Source organism: Amia ocellicauda, chromosome 9, assembly GCF_036373705.1.
Source record: "Amia ocellicauda isolate fAmiCal2 chromosome 9, fAmiCal2.hap1, whole genome shotgun sequence".
Classification (NCBI taxonomy): Eukaryota; Metazoa; Chordata; class Actinopteri; order Amiiformes; family Amiidae; genus Amia; species Amia ocellicauda.
This window is the reverse complement of record NC_089858.1, coordinates 15,892,486-15,913,665: the sequence shown is the minus strand read 5'-3', so window position 1 is coordinate 15,913,665 and position 21,180 is coordinate 15,892,486. Positions and strand designations below refer to the sequence as shown.

General features: G+C 38.8%; 1 protein-coding gene across 1 annotated transcript in view; it reads right to left on the bottom strand.

Moving 5' to 3' along the window:
- tox3 (TOX high mobility group box family member 3) overlaps positions 1-19,693 on the bottom strand; it is a 52,923-nt gene extending 33,230 nt beyond the window's left edge. Inside the window, exon 1 of the mRNA XM_066713442.1 lies at positions 18,779-19,693. Within this exon, the coding sequence (XP_066569539.1) occupies positions 18,779-18,880 (102 nt within the window). The 5' untranslated portion in view covers positions 18,881-19,693. The remainder of the gene's footprint in view (positions 1-18,778) is intronic.
- Positions 19,694-21,180: the final 1,487 nt, after the last annotated feature.

Genomic DNA, 21,180 nt, shown 5'->3' with positions numbered 1-21,180 from the left:
TTAGCTCTCACTTACTACAGCGTCCTTTAAATTATAAATGGACCTACTGTTCACTCATTAAATACCTAAGCTGCACAGGTTATTTGTACTAGCAGTATTTAAAAAAAAAAAAAAAAAAACATGACACAAGCCTGTGTGATAAGACAGTGCATTCTGGTCCGATTTTCAATTGCTCGTGGATGTCAGCAGACAATAGGCTTATTGTGTAGAGAGGAGATGTACCATTCAGTATAGTTGAAACCCATTTCCAAAAACAAATTAGAAAATTAAAAGGATTGTAATTTCCTTAGTTGATAAATAGATAAATAACTATGGCTAAATGTTACATACACACATATCTTTCTTAAAATAACTCCCCCCCCAATAAACAACACATGCAAATCTCAGAAGTGCAGTTGCGGTTTAATTCTTTAAACACAAGGGTTACACATGCCTGATCTGAGTCCTAATGGCCAAGTAAAAGAAAGACAAATTAATAAATTCATGACGCATCAGAAGTAGGTCTGACATGAACAACTCTTCCTTTTCACGATGCTTCACTCCAATAGCAACTTTAATATTCTACCCCAGGTCACATACAACATTACTATTATTTTCTGTATCTTTAATTATAGAGATTATCTCTGTGACTTCACAACTGGATGCTAGATCAAGTATAAAGCAAATTCACAAATGAAAACCTGAGCCACCATAAATAGGGCAGGAAATTCATTTCTCAATCGTTTGTGAAGATCTTATTAGCTTTGTCACAAAAGACTACAGAGAATCAATAGCCATATACATGATTCACAGTGGTCAAGACTCACTGAAGTGAAATTATAATAATTAGGGTTACATTTTGGTCCGGGCTAGGGTTTGGGTTAGAGTGCCCAGTAAACTTAGGTTTTCGTTAAGGTTGGGGTTGTTTTTCTATGGACTTAACTGAATTGGGTGAAGATTTGTGTGAGTCTAGCTTGACATTCTGGTGTTGGATAGTGTTGGGGCTCAGACTGTAGATTGGCCTCAAAATGGGGCAGGTATCCTACTGCTGTAATATAGTGGGATATAGAGAAAAGTCTCTCCTTTCTGGATCACAATGCAGTATCATAGTTCAACATAAAAATTCGGAATATGAATTACATTAATTAATTGGTTGCCCTGTATGAAAATGTCAATGTTTATGATGGGTAGGCAACCTATTATGTAATGACATGGCACACCTACTTAACTTACAATATTGTGCGGCAAACCATTCTTTGTTTAATTCTGTCAGGAGCTTATTTCATTTATAATTAAATGTCTTTCACAGAATAGGTAGGGAAGGCACACTGGAATTGCAACTAACTAACCTGCTTTTGAGTCTACAAATTCAAAATGCCCACAAGGCATGAAACTAATCCAGAGGGATAATTAAAGTAATCAACACACAATTACTGCCCTGACAATAAGGGACAATTATGGCTATTGAACAAAAGATGCATTAAACAAACAGCACTAAATAACAATTAATACCACCAAAGTACAAAACAAGTGGTGTGACGTATTTTTTATTTAGGAGAGATGACATTTAAAAAAAAAAAAATGAAGTGGAAGGAAAACAAAGAAGCCCGGATGTGATGGTTTGTTTTTATTTGGACAGATGCTTTTGACTGTTCACCTTGCTGAAAATAAGAAAAAGTAACAAAAATAAATAAAAAATAAAAACAGTTGTGAAATCTTCAGAATGCACTTCAGTAAACACAGGCAATAACATGAGCAAATCTTATACAGAAAACTAAAATAACTTTAAAATAGTTATTAAAAGGTTTTTAAATATTAACATCCAGGACAATCCTGGTTCAAGTCCTGGTCCTGTCACCGATTCAGTCTGGGTCACCCAGAGCCGACCGTTGAACCGGTCTGTCCTGCTCCCTCCTATGAGACAGAAGACGTAGGTCCAGCAGTACAGCATGCAGTGGCTGTTAATGCTCAGTTTATCCTCTAGTCTCCGCAAGTCGCTTTGGCTAAAAGCATCTGCTAAATATCTAATCATATTATTAAATGCTTTGGAGGTTTTGGCTTGTAATGCTCATATATTAGCCTTTGCTATTTGAAGAAGGTTGTATGGTTTAAAGGCTTACCTCTGTTTGACTGTAATGCCTTTTAAGGGACTCGCGGGTCTGATGCAGCTTTAATGTTATAATTACTCAAAAGCTATGCAGTGACTGAATAAATAAATAAAATAAATAAGTAATGATCAATGCCACTGCCGAGATGCTGCACAAACAAACTATATTTGTGAAGATTTCACCTCCTTTGTTTGTTACAAGGAGATAATATCCTACACAAATACCCCCTGACATATAAAAACTTACTGTGTAAGAGTCTTGCTTAGTTTTGTTTACCTTCCGTTATTTGTGAGGGAGAATGTAGCTTCACTTCATTTCACTTAAGAGTTTCTCTCCATCAAATTTAATACTGCTCTGCTGTAGTGAATCTTCATCTTTACACACATTTATGGTGTGAAATTACACCCAGTATAAGGCTTTATTTTATTTACAAGACGGTAACTGATGTGTGTCAATATGTTTACACATTGCACATTGATTTAGCGGGTGCGGCTCCATTGACACCTAAAGGTTTCAGACTGATAGCGGGGTCTGCCCATCCTTCGAATTAACCCATTACATTTTACAGGGTTTTACCTACTCTGGGTAAGGAAAATTAAAACAGGGTTATATTTAAAACTCATTAAATCAAACCATGAGTGTGCCAAGCAGTAGTGCTCGCACAGGCAAATTAAACGTCCACCATGCATTTACACAAGTAAACCTAATGCACTCCTCCTGAAATACAAGGGTGCTGAATGTTCTCGCTGATGAGCTCCTCCAAATGCTGAAGGTCATCCCAGCACCGTTAAACAGCCATGAAGCCTTAATAAAACTGCTCAGCGTATCATTATTTTTACAGTGTTTCATTATGGAAGGTTAACCTCGGATAACTCGAAATGAACACTTTAATCAGCTCCCCATAATCTCTCTGATACAATAATCATTCTGTTTCTCTTCCCCTTTATCAGCTTGTGGAAATTTCCCGTGCCTCATTAAATAGTGCTCATTTTCAAGCTGCTGCAGGTGTCGAGGAAGCTCAAGTGAAGGTTGTCTGGGCCATTACATGGACGGAAGAAAAGAAAGAAAGGAAAAAAAAAAGAAAAAAAGTATATTTTCAGTTTATTAGTAACGGAATCAATGGATCAATCAATTAACACTGATCATCAATCTGCGCAGGGAAATCTCCATTAGGAGCTGGCTCTTGCTGGAGCGAATAGTCCCAGCTGCCATTCCACATCCTTGGTTCCATTCTCTGCTCATGTTATAATCTGTATATTAACTCATCCATTACAGCGGTAGAGTGTTATTCTGGGCAAAGTACCAGTCAGAGAACTAGGCCAATGAGTGTCACTGGCACCGGCAACACAGTCCAGAGCGGGCAGGTCTGACTCGCTGGAAAGGGGAACAGCAGAGTGTACACAGCATCTGCACACACACACACACACACACACAAATATGAATAGTTTTGTTTTTCTGGTTGTCGTTTAATTTGTGGGGTTCGTGGCTCATTGAGAAAAATAACCTATCAAACCATGAGAGCAGCTGTCGCCTTGCATATCAATTCAATCCACCTTTAAAAGCACAGGTTTGTGGTTTGTGCCAATTCACCATTTCCAGGCCATATATTGTGCAGATCAAAACTGGCAGTCCAATATTGATCCTCAACCTTGAAAATACATTTTTAATGAGGTTTCGCAAAATTATCCACAATAATATAAAGACTGGAAAATGCCCATGTTAAAATGTGTTCTCAGAATAAAGATAAGCTTTGCAAATGACAACAACTACCTCCATTCATTCTCTCAAGAAAGCAGAACCTGAAATTCAAGGAACATTGTAATTTCTCAAACAATATTAAAAACATCTGGCGTGGTTTTGTTTTTCGGAATGTTTTTTCTGAAAAGCACAATTTGTTGGCATTTTGTTTTATGTTTAGATTCTTAAAGCCTTCAATATTTATTTATAAGCCATTTTTTCTGCTCAGACCAGAAGTGCAAAATGTAATTTACAATGCGTAGTACAAGTGCAGAAACAAATCATTCAAGGTGTCCGAAGAATTAAATAACCTTTTTCCAGACGTGGGAGGTATACACTCCTAGACCGAGTCTTTGTAAGAGTTACAAACACCAGTGTGGCTCTTTGGTAAACAGTTTGGTTTAAATCTGCAGTGTTAGGACTGCACATGAACAGTGTGGGTGAATTTCTAGGCTGTACTGTACTGTATCATACTGTACATCAGAACCGCTTCAAATGCACAGATGGAAGCCAGCTGTAATGCAACTAATTGGGTCTTTATTAGAACATCCTAAATGCAAGATCCAATTATGTCCAAAGGGAAGGGTGGTTCCGCTTTCATTAAAGATACTTTTGAGGCCAATAAAATCACATCGGCAATGATGCAATCCATGTACAATTCTGGAATAAGTCTACAAAGAAACCACTTTCCCATTTTAATACACATATTAAATAAATATTCAACTTCTGCCACAAATGAATGAAACCACATGTTTGGTGGTCAGAGTGGCCTTCTGGAATTGCTCTTTTTCTTTTATTTTTCTCTACCCCCATGGACACTTAAACTCTGGATATGTTCTACAGAAAGAGCTGTCCTGTGAAGACTTGGTCATTTTATGTGTGGATTCGTCACTGGGTAAGCTGCATATTCTGTTACAGCAGATGAAATTGAAATCACCCTCTAAAGTTTTTTGGGCTACTTTGTTGGAAATAGTTGGCATAAACAGCCGACTTTTGGGCACCTTTAGAAAATTAAACGGAAGATGCGGCAAACTATTAAGAGACACAACACTCTCTAGGCTGAAGACCAAGCAGGAAATTAGTCTAATATCCAAAAGAGTATGTAGTAAAACAGGAGCTGTACAGGCAGATATTGTTACAGTTATTTACTAGAAACTAGAAATCTCTTCTATTCAGATTTGTAAAAGGGTTCAGTTCCTTTCCTCTCACTACTCTGATACTAGACTTCACCATGTGGCTTATTTTACCTGGTCCCAAAAGGATTGTCAGTCTGGGTTATACAGTCAAGCTCTATAAAAGACAAAACACCAAAGAGAGCTGCGTAGTTCACAATAAGATGTCTTTGGAGCTGAAATGGCTGAAGCGCAGAAATGTAATTTTATTTTCCCTCTGCAGAAAAACAATATTAAATTGGTTTTGGAATGGTAAATGAAACCATCTTGAGTCCAGTGCATACTGTGAAACATTTATTTAAACCAAATACAGGAATTATTTATTCTGCTTGAAACTATAATTGACAAGTAATATAAAGAAGCAAATTGCAGCCAATTGTAACGGAAAATACGGGGGGAGGACGTTATTATGGGGAGGGAATTAAGCAAGTCATTACCCAATACAAGAAGAATATTACATAAAGTTATTAACGGAGAGTTATTATTATTCGATTTATTTAATAAAAATAGAAACTGAAAGCTATACCGAACACACATATGTATTTCAGCAGATGGTGATTGTCAGTGTTAAAGTAAATAAATTACTTCCAAAGAACAACACAGGAAATAAATAAAACCTGAATAAATAATAGGGAAAAAATCATTGTAATTAAATACAAAGTGTTATCAGCCTAATGCATGTCTATAAAATATTCAATGAAAATCTGCCCTAGTATAATATTGCCTTCAGACTGTTATTTATATTGGTCTTCCTCAAGACTATTAAGGTATATTTATTGGACAAAGAAGACCTTTAGAGGCTGCAGATTAATACAGTAGTAATATTGGATTAGCAGTCACTTTTTATTACAGTGCCCATTCTGTGAAGTATGACTGCATTCAAAGATCAGCAGCAGCCATTTTTCTTTGCAAACCGTGACTGGTTAGTTGTAACCCAGACAAAATGAAGACTTGAGTGAATTTTACAAAAAGAACTGCTTGGACGTGTTCTGTGGGGTGAAGGATCCGGAATCTATAATGTGCAGATAGAAACAGCCTTCAGAGCACAGGGTCCTTATTTGTTTGCAAGTGTACATTATATATGTATATATAAAACAAAGCAATATATTTTTGTGCAACACGTGCAGAACAACTTACTGAACACACTGGACAGGGGGCGGGGGGTATAAGAGAAGCCAGATCAGAGTTAAAAGGCATAGTTTGCCAGGTTCCTACAAGGATTATAACCACCTTCAATCAAAGAGGATGAAGATACAGCCTACTTGCTCATCTGAAGACTGAACAATTTTTTCTCGTCCCTGTTCTTGCATACTCTCAAGAACATCACAGTAAAGAGAGAGAGAGACCATATCAAAGCAGAAGCCTGCTCTGTAAACACACTGCTCATTCACCATTAAAAAAACAAGTGTGTTTGGATGGAGACCCAGCTTCCGGGCTCCTGACAGGTTTAGCGGAGGGGTGCCTTGTGGAGTTAGAAGCTCAGGACAGGCTAGTCAATTTCCAGCGCACTGCATCTGATTCTGCAAGTGAGGAAGGTGTCAGAGACATGATAAAGGCTAAACATCTCATTCCCTGGCAGATAAAGAGAACATGGGAAGGCTAAGGAAATACAAAGGGCTGGACTCTCCAGGCAGGGAACATCTTGTACAGTTTTGATTTGTACATATAGGTGCTCCAGTAAGCAGTTCCAGCAGGCTTATGTAAACAGTAAACTGTACAAGTCACATTTTCCATTTCTACAGGTAATTGCTTTTTTGTTTTGTTTTTCTTCTGGCTATTACTGCAAGGTGGATAATATGGTGATATATCCCTGGGTTATGGTTTAAAAGATGTATTCTTCCAAACTTATACAAATCTGAGTTTCTGAGCTTTACTTCTTAGTTACATTCCAAAACAGTGAGCACTAAAAATGCTTTTGAGGTTAATTAAACGGAAGATATTTTGCTGTACAACACAGCTCTTCGAAGAAAGGAGGCTTTAAAGAAATAAGACAAATAAGACCAAAGGTACAGGGCTAAAAAATAAACTAGAACACAAAACATAAAACAAATCACAACCAGTATGCAATAGGAAATGGGTAAAGATCAGCTGGGGAAAAAACTGCAGTGATAACATTATCAAGCAATAACTAAATCACTGATGCATTCTGTGCCCCATCACTTTCCCCTGCCTTCTAATGTGATTGAACTACAAGAAAAATAATAAGATCAATAAACACAATAACACAAATAATAATAATAAAAAAGTATTTCCTATTAGTCAGACACTGATTGTGAGCATTTGCCCCCCAATCTTTCTTATAAACAAACAGGAAGGAAACAGTCCAATGATATGAAAGATTTATTAGAAGATGTGCTTGTCACAGCCCTGGTTCCACAGGCATTACAAAGCAAATTACGTTGTTGTTCTGCCCTTCAAAGAAGGTCGATTGTTGCAAAGGAAGAATTTCAATAGAATTGTTCTATTTGACAATAAAAGGCAAGTGTTACAGTACCTCTAGGTCATTCCCGGGCTCCAATAAACCACTCTCCTGACGACACTGAATAGAGGGCCAGCACAATGCACTGAGTAAGGCTTTGATTTAAAAAGACTAGTAAAATGTTGACCCTTTTTTAAGGTACACACTCTATAATTACCATTTTTTCCCTATTAAATTATTCTATCATTGACTTAAATATTTTGTACTCCTGAATGCCAGTCAAGGGGAAAATACAAACATATTGTACACCGCCTTTACAGATTCTCACGTTTTGTTGTCTTATAGCTCAGGAATAAAAATGCAGTAAGATGGTTTTCAGCTTGTTTTATTTAATCTACACATCCTACCCCACAACTTCCAAATGAAAAAAAAATCTACAGATTTGTTGAAAAGTAAATGAAAATAAAAACTGAAATAGCTTGGTTGGATAAGTGTCCACCACCCTTAATCCTAAATTAGCTCAGGCGTTAGAAATTGTCTTCAACATCACACACCAAGTGGCCTCCACCTGTGTTAAATTGTAGTGATAGAAATTATTTCAGGATCAATTCAGCAGTTCCTGTAAGTTTACTCTGCTGGGTAAAGCATTCTAAAGCAAAGACTTAACTATGAGCACCAAGTGCTGCTTGGAATATCACACAATGTCTTAACTGTCGTACTATCACAACAAATCATATAAACCACAGACTGACCTGGAAGCCAATCTGATTCAAGCCCTTTATGCTGCCTACTTTATACACATGTTCAAAACAGCATATGAAATAAAATGACAAATTATGATTATGACAAACAGTTTCTCCCAGAGTTTGAAATATTGCAAAGAACAACCAACATTGGCAGTTTCCTAAAGCCTTTTAGAAACCAATATTATTCCCAGTGTATTCAATGCACTGCATCCAGTGGCTATTAAACAGCAGCACTGCTGGAAAAAAATGTGCATGTCTTAACTGTAAGGCTAACCATTTTGTAGGACACAACACTTATTAAATCACCCATCCAGAAATGATTGACTTGTCCTTTGAAAACTGCTTAATTCAGAGTACAACCCGTTTCTAGGGCACAGGGAATTTTCTTCTGTAATAAGTCAGTGAAGTTGATCCTGTCAGTGATATACAGAGCCAAAGCCAGATTGAAACAGCTTATCACAGTCAAAAAATAAATCTAGCAAAAGACATTGACCTGACACATACAGATACACCGTTCCACACTTTCATAGACACTCCACAGAAGTTGAAACAGCCATAACAAACAAGCCATTTATTTTACATTTCTAGCACAAATATCCGTGAGGTAAAATTCAAATGAATAACTAGAATATTGAGGGAGATTTCAAAGTGTCTTTTTAGTCTTATTTGCAGTACATCAATATCAAGCTAGTCTAGGCCAAAATAAACTTAATTTACCTTTTACTACCTACGTTCATTGGGGTTGCCGGAATAACATTTAGGGTGAAAACAAAATGGATACAAGAAGATGCGTCTTTAAAAAATAAATACTAGGTTACTGTAGTATCACTGTGGCATAGCACATAATTTTAAGCTGTAATTATCACTCATTATTTTCTTCTTTACCAGAGTGTTAATTGTAACCGTGTGGAAAATAGTATAATCATGTGTAATCACCTTAATTTGAAGAGTCATTATAATTTTTAATGATGTTTTATAGGTCTGTAATAATTACAGTTATAATTTCAGAAATTCTAGAATGGAGACTGGAAATTAGTAATTAAGAAGCAATTAGAAACCAAGGGTACTTATGGATATAGGTCTATTCTATACTAATTGCCATCTTGACTCTCAAAGAATTTTCTAAAAGTACAATGCATCAACAAATTACATCAAAGATATTATTAGAGTATGTTTTTAAAATGGTACAGTAAATTAAAATTATAGTACAGTAAAACATTTGACATGCTTTTTGTAACTTTAAACCACTTAATACATCAACACTTTATAGAGAACATCGTTTTTTTTAACTAGGCTAATGCTCAAGGTCTAGCACAGAAAATAAACAATGTAAAGCATTCAGAATGTTTTTCAAAATCATCAGAACCGTTGAATGTCATGGCTTCAACAGTGAAACTCTGGATACGGACAGCTTTGTATAATGTCTTTTAACTAAGGATTACAGTCTTACAAACACTAATGCTCAGCAGTATCTGTGAGTCTAACACAGCGGTACAATTAAACCTCAAAGCCCAGGAATGAAACTGCACAGGGTTCAAAACGGCATGACTGCTTGGTAATTTTCAGGTCTCTGACATGGCTAAAAGTGTCATTGAGAAAGTTAAAACTATCACACTGCACAAGTGCTCGTACACATGACTGAAGCCAACACTCCTGTAGCCAAGGCCACATGCAGAGGTATATGGCTTGAACAATATAACTATAAATGTATGTTTCACCAGAATGACAGACATGTTCAACACAATCACTCATTACAGGCACGCTCATAACCAGTGACTGCGGCCGAAACATTGTTATTGGCCCTTAATATATCTGCCATTATAGGATTTTCTCACTTTTTAAGTAGTCCTTCATTTATTTATTTATTTTTCTTAACATGACTTGCACATATTGCTTCATTTAGGTGAGCAGCCACCAGGGGTTAATGTTTTGTAATGATTTTACAATGTCTATAGATGAGAAATATTTTGATTGATCAGTCTCCTCATAAAGACTGACTTCAAAGAAACAGCCCATGTCAGCAAGGTTTTAAACATGCACAGGGCTTCCAAGTGGCTGATCGCACAGAAAGCTAACCTATCTTAAATGGTGCACACAGGTTCAATAAAAAAAAAGTCTAATACTTATTTGATACTCTAAATTTCTCTTTGCAAGTAACACGACACTACAGGACTGCGACCAAGAGCTTTCAGAAAAAATGTGTTTTCAGTGTGCCACAACATATTTCAAGCTAGGAAAAAAAGAAATAAAAATTGAATATTGTTTAAGCCACTGTAGCCTCAGAAGATGGGGGGGGGTGGGAATATTTTCATTACACAAAGAATATCACATGTGAGATTACAGTAAAACTCTGGTCCAGCTGCCAAACAATGATTCTTTCATACCGACAGGAAAATCATATTATAGCCGAGTTCATCTGGAAGATAAATTACTACAGGCTGCATAAAGGACTACTTTATTTTTACACTGCGCATACTGTTGTTGCATGTTGACATTGTTGATCAGAACAATATGGTGCAAGGTCAGCTTATTACAGTGACTATAGAGCACAGTAGATCATTGTCACCAGAGAAAGTTTTCACATGTTGTACTGAGGCCAGAGCACTTAAAGCAATGAAATCAACAGCAATCTGCAGATGAACAACTCCTTCAGTTATCTGAACTGTAATATAACTAAATAAACATAAGGATACAAAAGAGAATGCAAATATCGAATCATCTCAGTGTAACCGAGTTCTACACCATATACGATGGAGATTAAACCATTCATCTGGCTCAGAGGCACAAAAAAAAGTGTGCGCGCGCGCGCGTCTTTTTCCTCACAAAGAAAGACAGGAACCTTCACTCATTCTTGAATTGAATCACAGCTTCCATGGCAACCGTTACAGTGCGAACCACAGAGCATCATGGGAGCTTCCGGTTACCAAAGCTATCAACAGTTCAAACATTAATGAAAGCAATAATAGCATTACAATAATTGTGTTTTGACTACATGTTAGCTAGCCAAGATGCTTCACAGCAACTAAAAAGAGGGCAGAATTTGAAATTTTCAAGGCAGCCTAATATGATACAGGTCTCTTTCAAAGCTCCTGACCATTCTGTTACTTACTGTGATTCAAAATAAACCAGAACACTTTTGTTTTTTAATTAATGCACTTGCTACAAGCAGGCTTCAATTAGGTACATAAAAAGATAGATCGTTAGATAACTACACAAATAAATAACTATTAAAAAAATCGACCATGCATAAACATAATTAAGTGCTGTTTGAATCGTCTCAGTCCCGCATTTCATTGTGCTTTTGAATCGCCAGGCCAAAGACGACGCCTCCACAGTATTTTCAGAATGTGTTTTTGCACAATGAAATAAAAAGTCTGTGCACGCTGAAATGTTGAGCACTGTGGTTGTGATGTTCTTAACCTTTTCATTACTGCCGCTGAGTGCAGCCACGGGGGTGGGGGGCAGGGGATGTAATTCAGTATCTCTGGGATTTCTTTGTGTGTCTTTGTTTTTGTTGCAGGGGGGCTGGGGTCATTAAGCCCTCTGTACCCAGCTTTTTCTTACGGTCCAAAGACAGGGATCTCCATAAAGTACATGAATGGCCAAAGTCACAGTTTTTCTTCTTTTGCATGTGAGAGCGTGTGGAGATGTCGTTTAAGGAACTTTTAACAGAGTTGATAATGGAGAAAGGAACAGGACTGTAATGTCCCATGCAGTGTGAAGAAAAAAAACTTTTTTTTTTTTTTTTACGGTCTACATACTGTGTATCAAGTTACCTTAGCAGAGCTCTCGAAATGCCTAGCAATGAGCTATTCTCAGAGATTTTAAATAAGCCATCCTTTATCACTTTTTTTTTTTTTAATGAATACTCCAAAAACATACAAATATATATATTTTACTTAATTCCATTCTACCAATGTTGCACGTTTGTCCAGATATCTTAAACATTATCTTAAAATAATTATTTAAAAACTATACTTAACCTTTGCAGGAAAGCGTGCAATAAAATTGACATGATGGTGTGACAGTTAAAAGGATTCCGTCAATAAATTAACTAACTGCTATGCTTCTGTACACATTCATGGAAACATAGGCACAGATTGAATCAAAACTTTGACCCACTTGCCAATGGCTAATTTCAATTCCACTATGTGATGGGAGTATAACATTCAACAGAAACAAGAAGCCTCTGGCACAAAAAATCACCATGCAGTTTATAATTGTAATATGCAATTGCCGGGTTGCTGAATTTTGATGTAATCCAGGCCCAAATCTATCCTCTTTAATGCAATTTCTACAATATCAACCAGATGTCCTTCCAGTTATAGTTGGATATATTATTAAACCTATTCAATCCAATCAAGGATAAAAGAAAGTGGCATTTTCCACACAGCTTCCTGCACAATCTGCACAGATCTTTCCTGCTAACAAAGCATATTAAGAACTGGTATTTGGCATTTGTGGTAGCTGCAGAACCTTGTTATATACTTGACAAACAAACAAATGTTTGAAACTTCCCAGAAGCCGATACATAAAATAGAGACTGTGATGGAGAGCTCATTGCACATGTATATTTTACATTCAAACTAATTCAGTATTTACACAGCAAAATAAGAGGGTGTTAATGTAGTTGTTAATTCCACTTAGGAAACTAATTTACAAACACAGCTTCTGAAACTCAGACCACAGAAATCCATCAAGACCTCTGGAGCTGAAATCAGTTTTGAGATATTAAACTGTGTGTGTGTGTGTGTGTGTGTGTGTGTGTTATAACCCAGCTTTAAAAATGACATCACTTCCAAAGTAGATACACATGTATTCATTAAACATTTTAAAACACGATTTCTTTTTTTTTTCTTGTAAGATTCAATGACTAATACCACATGTGTTTCCTATACAAGCCTTACAGCCTGCAATAAAATTAAAATCACAGACATTATCCCCTATAAATTAAATGTAATGCTAAACTCCACACATCATTTTAAAGTACCAACCAATCATGAACTCAAAAAAGCCTGTTGGAATTATCTGGAGGAATTTCCCCCGTGTTCAAACTTTTATCAAAGGACTTTATTAAAAGGTACACGCTGCAGCAGCAAATCTGTCATACACCTCAACACCATCCAGATTAAATATTAAAAAACTGAAAAAATAGGTGCATCTTACTTCTACAAAAATACCACATAAGAAGCTTGAGGAGTGTTTTAAATCATAACAGTCTTTATGGTACTTTATTAAACTCTAACATGTCATGTCTGAGAAAAATGCCCTGTTTTATCGGCTGTATTAGATTACTGGATTTCATGTTGGCTTTTCTAGAAGTATAAGCTAGATCACATGTAATTGCCCCAAAACCACTCATACAGCAGAAAATTGAAATGTTGATGTTATAAAGGCATTATATATATATATATATATATATATATATATATATATATATATATATATATATATATATATATATATATATAAACACACACACACAAACACATACATACATATACATATACATATACACACACACCGATCAGCCATAACATTATGACCACCTGTCTAATATTGTGTAGGTCCCCCTTTTGCTGCCAAAGCAGCCCTGACCCGTCGAGGCATGGACTCCACTAGACCTCTGACGGTGTGCTGTGGTATCTGGTACCAAGACGTTAGCAGCAGATCCTTTAAATCCTGTAAGTTGCGAGGTGGGGCCTCCATGGATCGGACTTGTTTGTCCAGCACATCCCACAGATGCTCGATTGGATTGAGATCTGGGGAATTTGGAGGCCAAGCCAACAATCGTGATTCATCAGACCAGGCCACCTTCTTCCATTGCTCCGTGGTCCTGTTCTGATGCTCATGTGCCCGTTGTAGGTGCTTTCGGCAGTGGACGGGTCAGCATGGGCAACCTGACTGGTCTGCGGCTACGCAGCCCCATACGCAACAAACTGCGATGCACTAGGTGTCAGAACACACTTCGATCAGAACCAGCATTAATTTTTTCAGCAATTTGAGCTACAGTAGCTCGTCTGTTGGATCGGACCACACGGGCCAGCCTTCGCTCCCCACGTGCATCAATGGGCCTTGGCCACCCATGACCCTGTTGCCGGTTCACCGCTTTTCCTTCCTTGGACCACTTTTGATAGGTACTGACCACTGCAGACCGGGAACACCCCACAAGAGCTGCAGTTTTGGAGATGCTCTGACCCAGTCGTGTAGCCATCACAATCTGGCCCGTGTCAAAGTCGCTCAGATCCTTACGCTTGCCCATTTTTCCTGCTTCTAACACATCAACTTTGAGGACAAAATGTTCACTTGCTGCCTAATATACCCCACCCACTGACAGGTGCCATGATAACAATATCATAAGTGTTATTCTCTTCACCTGTCAGTGGTCATAATGTTATGGCTGATCGGTGTGTAATATATATATATATATATATATATATATATATATATATATATATATATATATACACACACATACACACATATATACACACACACATACAGACACACGACAAATTATTTGATTTGACAAAAATACATGTAATGTTCATCAGGATCATTCAGTAGAATTAAAAAACAAGTTGTTTTAAAGTACTGCAGTGCCCTTTGGTCTCTAGTGTCATTAAAATTGTACGTTTTCTTTCTTTCTTTAGTATAGGATGTTAAAGTTTTGACTTGATACCACAAACTCCTTTAATATACAAAAACAAATTCAACAGGCTTCACAAGCCTCCTGATTGTGCAGAAACTTTTCAAAACAAAGCATTAGTTCCTGGGTAATTTGGCATTACCTGCACAATGAAATGCAGGAGCTGGCACAGCACTGATATACAACTGAATTCCACAGCTCAGTATTAATTCAGAGCACGTGAAACGCAAATAGACACAAGGGAAAATCTGCAACAGGGCCTTGAAGATACAATGTCCTAATCAGACAAGTAATTTGATATGGAGTTCACAATTCTTAAATATGCATTTTCCACTTGTAACAAAAAATAGAAATTACTGTTAGACTGGTGTCATCTTTGTAAAAATTATATATCAATAAATTATGTGATTTTAAATACATGAAAAACTACTGAAAGTGACATTTCTCTATTCTTCAAGGACTGACCAAAGCAGAAATCAATGCTTATTGCTTTTTGTCAAGAACTATGATACCCTGCTTTGCTTGATTGTTTAGTTTAATTTAGTTTTGCAGATATACAGAATAAAGCAAATCAATTACTCATATTGATTTGATGTACACCCAGGTTGTCCAAAACCAAGTCACAAATTGTAAAACTAACAGAGGCTGTTAGGTCTGAGGGAAATTTTACAAAGAACCATTCCACGATCAGATGCATAGCAAGGGAGTTAGGGACCTACATTATGAACTGGCCACCTAAAACACACCCAGATAATCTTTTAATTCCCATTCCCAAACTGAATCACCTACATCATCCAATCATGTCCTACAGGATCACAAGGATCTACCTCCTGGAAGACCACAAGGCTGCTTCTTCCCTGTGCCTACCACTCCTTAAATAGATAACATGCTCTAAACCTTCCCCCAAACCGGTTTTGAGGTGCATCTTGTAATCCTAAGCTACAGCACCACAAACAGTTTGGTGAGCATCTTAGAATTACACCCAACCATCAGGAAGATATATATTATTCACACTCCCTTTGCATCAGAACAGCAATGCAAGGCTACAGAGAAAGAGTCAAGTGCTTCCTGGCGGTCATAAGATCAGCACGCAGGTTCAGTCCGTACGGGTTCTGCTTCTCTTTACACTTGATACTTTACTTTATCTTCAGGATCAAACTAAGGAGAATCCACACAGACGCATTGGTTGGTTAGTGTAGCCATACGTGGACAGGAGAACACCGTCTTAGGGCTGCTCATTGTCATATCTAGAATCAAGGAATAAGGCCCCTCTGCATCCATGTGATTGTTCTTCTTTACTATCACAAAACACAATCTTAACTTCTAACACATCTCCTAGAATGTCCACAGTCTCCGATTGCTTTGCAGCCAGGCACTTCATGGGGAAACCTTAGGCTGAAGTAACTTTGTGTGATGGGCTGAAACATGTTGTGGTGTTGCTTCCTTCATCTAAATTGAAATAAAAATGCTGACAACCACTGGCCCATAACAAACATGGACGAGTACTGAGAAACTAAACTGACCGTGAAAAAAAGTTCATCCAGTGAGGTTGGCTGTTGTCTGATGTAATAATTTGTTTCTCTCAAATGTATTTAAAATATTCTCAAGCCGACGAGCATGCATGTTGAGAGCTAGACACCAGCTTGACAAGGCCTTCATCTAATTATGAGACCTTCCATTTGACCAGATCCAGAATCTGGTCATGTTTGCCCTTCTCTGATTGCCATGACTATTATCAGGAGGTGAAAGTTTTACTCATTACTTGGAAAATATTGTTCACTAAATGTTGTTATTAACTTCCTAAGACAAACCCAGGCAAAGCTAATTATAAATGCACATCACGTGGGTGCGTTTCTTAGAGATTCTTAGATCATAGAAATAGCGAATAATATTATTTGTACGTTTCCTTTTATGCATCATTACCTAGAAAGAAATAATTATGTTCATCCATTTTACTGGCATCATACCACTGAAAACTACAATCAGTAACTGCCAAAACATATAGGCTACCCGTTGCATAATAACCTATATATTGAACCTTGTATATGCTCTAGGAACCTGCTTTATTACCTAATATTGGCACAAACATATAAAAGCCCTCAGTGCTTGATTCTGAAAAGCTCACCTATGAACTGCATAGTGGTGACTGGGTGGCATTAATAGTGTTCATTAGGAAGCAAATAACCTTACTACATGCTTACTAAGCATTTTTCAAGCACTCAACCATGACCCATTCTCAATTATTATTAAAGTACAGTCCAGTGTAACTTATTTGGTAGTGCATGGTGCTACTAGAAAGAAGTAGTACCATTACAAAACATGTATATTTCACTCAGTGGTCCAGTTAACTCTTATTTATTTATGGAATAAAATGTAATTGTGGGGTGGTCATTTTACTTGATCTTGTGTTACTTTGTTCTGCAGCTCTGGTTTACTATGGGGGCACTGCTTAAATCATGGCAGAGCATATTGTTGATTGCTTTTATCCATGTGTGTGTGTGTGGGGGGGGGAGTTTGGGGTCCCCCACCCTCCTGAAAATATATACACACAGTGATCTGCAGTGCCCTGTATTTACCTACATGCATCAGTATGCTACACCATTCTCGCTTCCCACTCCACTAGAGTGGTTGGGTTTTTTTTCCAATTCCAACTCTCTTGATTGACTTGTTCATAAACACACTTGGGCCAAGAGAGAATGCCACGCATCCTTGAAAATGTTCGAAGAAAAACAATCTGTCCTGTTAATGAATGAAAAGCAGGCAACCTGTCCAAATAGTCTGGTCTACCACAGCGCACAAGCCCATGCGTTCATTGGAAAATAAAGCAGGAAACTTCTTCACTTCACACTTCAGGACGACTCACGGAGATGATGCTAAGGGAAGAGATGAAAACCGATGCGATGAAGTCCCGATCAGAAACGCACAGCTATCCACACAGACATAACCCGATCTACATGAATACTTCTCAATTTCACAACCCCCCACCCCCTGCTTCTGGTTTCCAATCTATCGGCCATTGTCTTCCTATTTGAACAGCACACAATTGACAGCTCTTTGTTCACGGATCTCCCCAACTGTTGGATGTTGCGTCCTTTGAAGAAACAGGAAAAAAGGTGCAAGATGTTCTTGTTTCGTTCTGGGGTTGTGCTTTTTTTTTTTTCTTTTACGCACAAGAGCGCAGGAGTGTGTAACAGGATAAAGGAAACGGGACACATGGAGGAACTACTGAACACACAAGTTTTACCAGCAAAATCAGCAATGCATTAGGCGATCGCAAAATGTGCCCTACTACTGTGAACCCATAAAACCACGTACTGCCCTCAAGAACAGACAAACCCAAAAGAAGATCTAAAGTTCACCAGAAGTCGTACCGTCACACCTGAAGTTAGCCTCCACAGATCATACCAAGTTTATCCCTTTGGTTTTTAGCAGGATAATTAAGCAGCCAACGATTCTTGCAATGACAACCACTCACACAGTCAACACACAGGACAGGAGCAAGGCTGTCGGGGCATTTCAGGCAGACGTGAACCCCTCAAACCCAAGCAGAGCATGTGGACCTGGGAGAGATAATGAACACGCAAATGCATCTCCTTTGCAGGGCTCTCTAACCAGGATTCACACTGAACCGGTTTCCACCTGCACCACTTTGCAGGGGATTCGTTTCAGAAATATATACATATATACATGGCATACTTAAATAAACCAGTAAACAAAACGAAAGTAATACCATTATTATATATTCAAAATTACTTTACACAGACCATTGATCAACTCTCAAAACACGTTTAGGTGCACACTAATAATGATGATATTATTATTATTATTATTATAATCATCATTGATCATTGATTGTTTAGAGGTCGTCTGTTTGCATTTTCACACCAATATACTTTACAGGCAGTTTGTGACAAATCAGTTAGGGGGTTGTTCTCAGAAAAGGCAACAAAGGAAAGAGAGCAGTTCACCTTGTTGTAGTTGTAGTAACCCAGGCAGTGGGAGAAATCCAGGTTCGCCGGCTCTCCGGGAATGGGGTTCCCACCGGCGGACGGATAAAACCTTACATCCATGATGCCTTTAGATGAAGAAAGGGCGCCCAGAACCGTGCGATGGATCGGGATCAATCGCACACAAACGCCGGCTCGCTTTAATCGCTATTGTCGCTCTCTTACATCCACGCGTGTAGCGGCGGCGGCTACAGTAACTGTGCGGAGTTTGCAGACGCAACAAAAAAGCCAGCAGCTCTACCTAACCCGGGACGGTGGAGGGGAGGAGGGGAGAGAGAAAGAAACGAGGTACAACCAGGGGAGGAAAAGTGTGCCGCGGTGAGACTCCTCTTCTTCCGCTCTTGTTTCTAGTTTGGGGGGGATGGAGACGGGTCGGTCACTGTGCTGGCCGATGCCGGAGCGCCGCTGCCGCCGTGCCCAGGCCGTGCATCCACAGCCGCCCGGCGATAATAAAGACTGGACGCTGTCCGCGGATACAGGCTGACCGCTGTCCGGTGCAGGGCTGGTGGACAGGGGGGTCCGTCAGCATCAATCCGCCCCTCCTCGCCCCGTGTCTGTGTGGAGTAACGCTGCCCTCCGCTTTTCAGTTAAGTTTGCCTGTTTCTGTTCTGTTGCTTTTTCATATAAAATCACAGGCAAGTTTGTGTGGCTGTGTGTTGTTTTTCTTGAGCTTCTTGTTTTTAAGTGACCGGTCTGTACGCGCGCCAACTGTTTTAAAAACTGCTTTACCTCATTTGCACCAGTGAAGTAAATAAATAAATAAAATGCTAATGCAGATCCAATCAAGAGTGCGAGTGTCCCACCCGACGGTCACGGATTGTAGTTTTGCAGTGCCGCTCCGCTGCTGCCGCCGCTTCGGCTTCACCATCATGAATAAGGGAAACATGTGGAGAGCCGGGGCCCCGCCCAGCGCGCCGCTTGCCACGCCCACACCGGCCATATTCGTCCGCGCCCCGCCCACGCCACGCCCCTGCCTCTACAACACAACACGACGGCCGTGCTGCTGTTACACATAGGAGCTCATGCATTTGAACAGCTTATCGATATGTATTCTTCATGCAGGCAGCACCCCCCCTACACACAACCTCATTCACTGCCACCTCCTTGCTCCTTCCTCTTCCTCCTCCTTCCACCTTCCAACAGCAACTTCTGTTCCTGGTAGTCTGCTTCAGAAGTTTGCCTACAAGAAGTAAGGGTTGCATGGATCAAGATGGTTCGCTTTAAAGGATGAACCACGCAGCAGTCAAATAGAAAGTTTAACATATAGTGTCTCGCAAAGACTAAAAGGTATTTAAGTTATTGTTCCTGAATATTGAGAACAAAACTCTAGAGTAAATACAGTTATGATCACGAGCACCTGTAGCTCATTTGAACATCTGTATATATTTTTACAGTCTGTCCAGCTATATAGACCAGTTGATAAAGCTGGATTATGTACAAGTGAATGTGTTTTGGAGGAGGGGTGGCTGTCCAAATTCTAAGCTGCTGATGTATTTGACAATGTCAGAAGTGGCCGTAATACCAAAATAAAACTGCTGCATGAGACCTCCTCCCTGGTGTAACCTGCTGATGGAAGAAGTAATTCCTCGGGCTTTTATTAAATTGTTATGTTAGTGGAACGTCTAGGCCCAAGATTTCTATGTGTTGCTGGATCATTAAACCATGTTTATAGTTTAACAAAAAAAAACATATTAACTCCACACATGCACCACTCGAAATGAATTTCAAACAACTGGTCCAGAAAAAGCATGGAATGGGTCCTGTGCACCAGAAGCTAAGTGTAAAAATCTCAAAGACACATTTGTTATAAAGCCAACAGCAACAAGCCTCTTGAGTCCGGTGTACTGTAGTTACCCTGGCATTTCATTAACATCCACGTGAATAGCTTGCCAGCTCTGCCTCCTATATCTCAGAGGTTAACGCAAAACTGTCGAACCTGTGCATTTGTGGTAGTTTAGGACATCAGGAGACACATTTGAGGTATTTCAGAACTTATTTGTTTTTGGATCAGGTTAATTATTCTTGTGTAAACTGTGTAAAACAACAAAAGGTAACATCAAAACCTCACTTCTATACACACACACTGACACACGCACAAAAGTTAATCACTGTATATTGCACCATGGAACACGGCTGTGCTTCTCGGTTTATGAAACCCTGAGAACCACCAAACTTTTATTCCCTGATTTCTTTTACTTCTCAGTTGGATAATTGCTGTAGCTGCTGGTGTGTGTGTGTTTTGGGTGTTGAGGGGGAGGGGGTAGTTGAACCTCCACCGGAGAAAAACTGAACTGAAAGACATTCCACCAGCCACCTGCCCTGTGTCTGCTGCTGTTGCTAAAAATCTGTGAGTGCAATCAACA